General features: G+C 60.5%; 1 protein-coding gene across 1 annotated transcript in view; it reads left to right on the forward strand.

The window, feature by feature from the left end:
• The window catches only part of ETH_00042005 (uncharacterized protein), a gene marked incomplete at both ends in the record, with an annotated part of 2,250 nt that overhangs the window by 981 nt on the left and 781 nt on the right, over positions 1–488 (forward strand). Inside the window, one exon of the mRNA XM_013373781.1 lies at positions 396–485. Within this exon, the coding sequence (XP_013229235.1) occupies positions 396–485 (90 nt within the window). The remainder of the gene's footprint in view (positions 1–395; positions 486–488) is intronic.

Raw genomic sequence — 488 nt, forward strand, 5'->3', positions numbered from 1 at the left:
TTTAGGGCCCAGTTCATTGCAGAGGCGCCGGTCTATAATAAGGGTTTGGAAACCCTAAACCCTCAACCCTAAACCCTAAACCCTAAACCCTAGTGTCTCCGTCTTTTCTATACTTGAACTTCTGTGGGCAGTTTGCTGCTCTCCCCCGGCGTCTCTCTTTTCTGCTGCCTCTTCGTCTCTGCTGCTGCAGTGCCACCTTTTGCGGCTGCTGCTGCTGCTCCTGTTCGTTGCTGCTGCTGCTTGTTGCTGTTCCAGATCTGTTTCTGCTGCTGGAACTTGGTGCTGCTGCCGTTGCCGCGTTGCTGCTAGAGCTCGCTGCTGCTGTTGCGCCTTTGTGGCGCTGCTGCTGCTGCTGCTGCTGCTGGCTTGCGGCGGCTCTCGCGCCGCTGCTGCAGCGCGCTCGCTGCCCCGCCCCAGCCCCCTCCCCTCCCCGCTGCCGCTGCTGCTGCTGCTGCTGCTGCTGCTGCAGGGGCGTTTATCGAGTCCCT

This window comes from Eimeria tenella, genomic scaffold (genome assembly GCF_000499545.2).
Source record: "Eimeria tenella Houghton genomic scaffold, Eth_scaff1728, whole genome shotgun sequence".
NCBI classification, from domain to species: Eukaryota; Apicomplexa; class Conoidasida; order Eucoccidiorida; family Eimeriidae; genus Eimeria; species Eimeria tenella.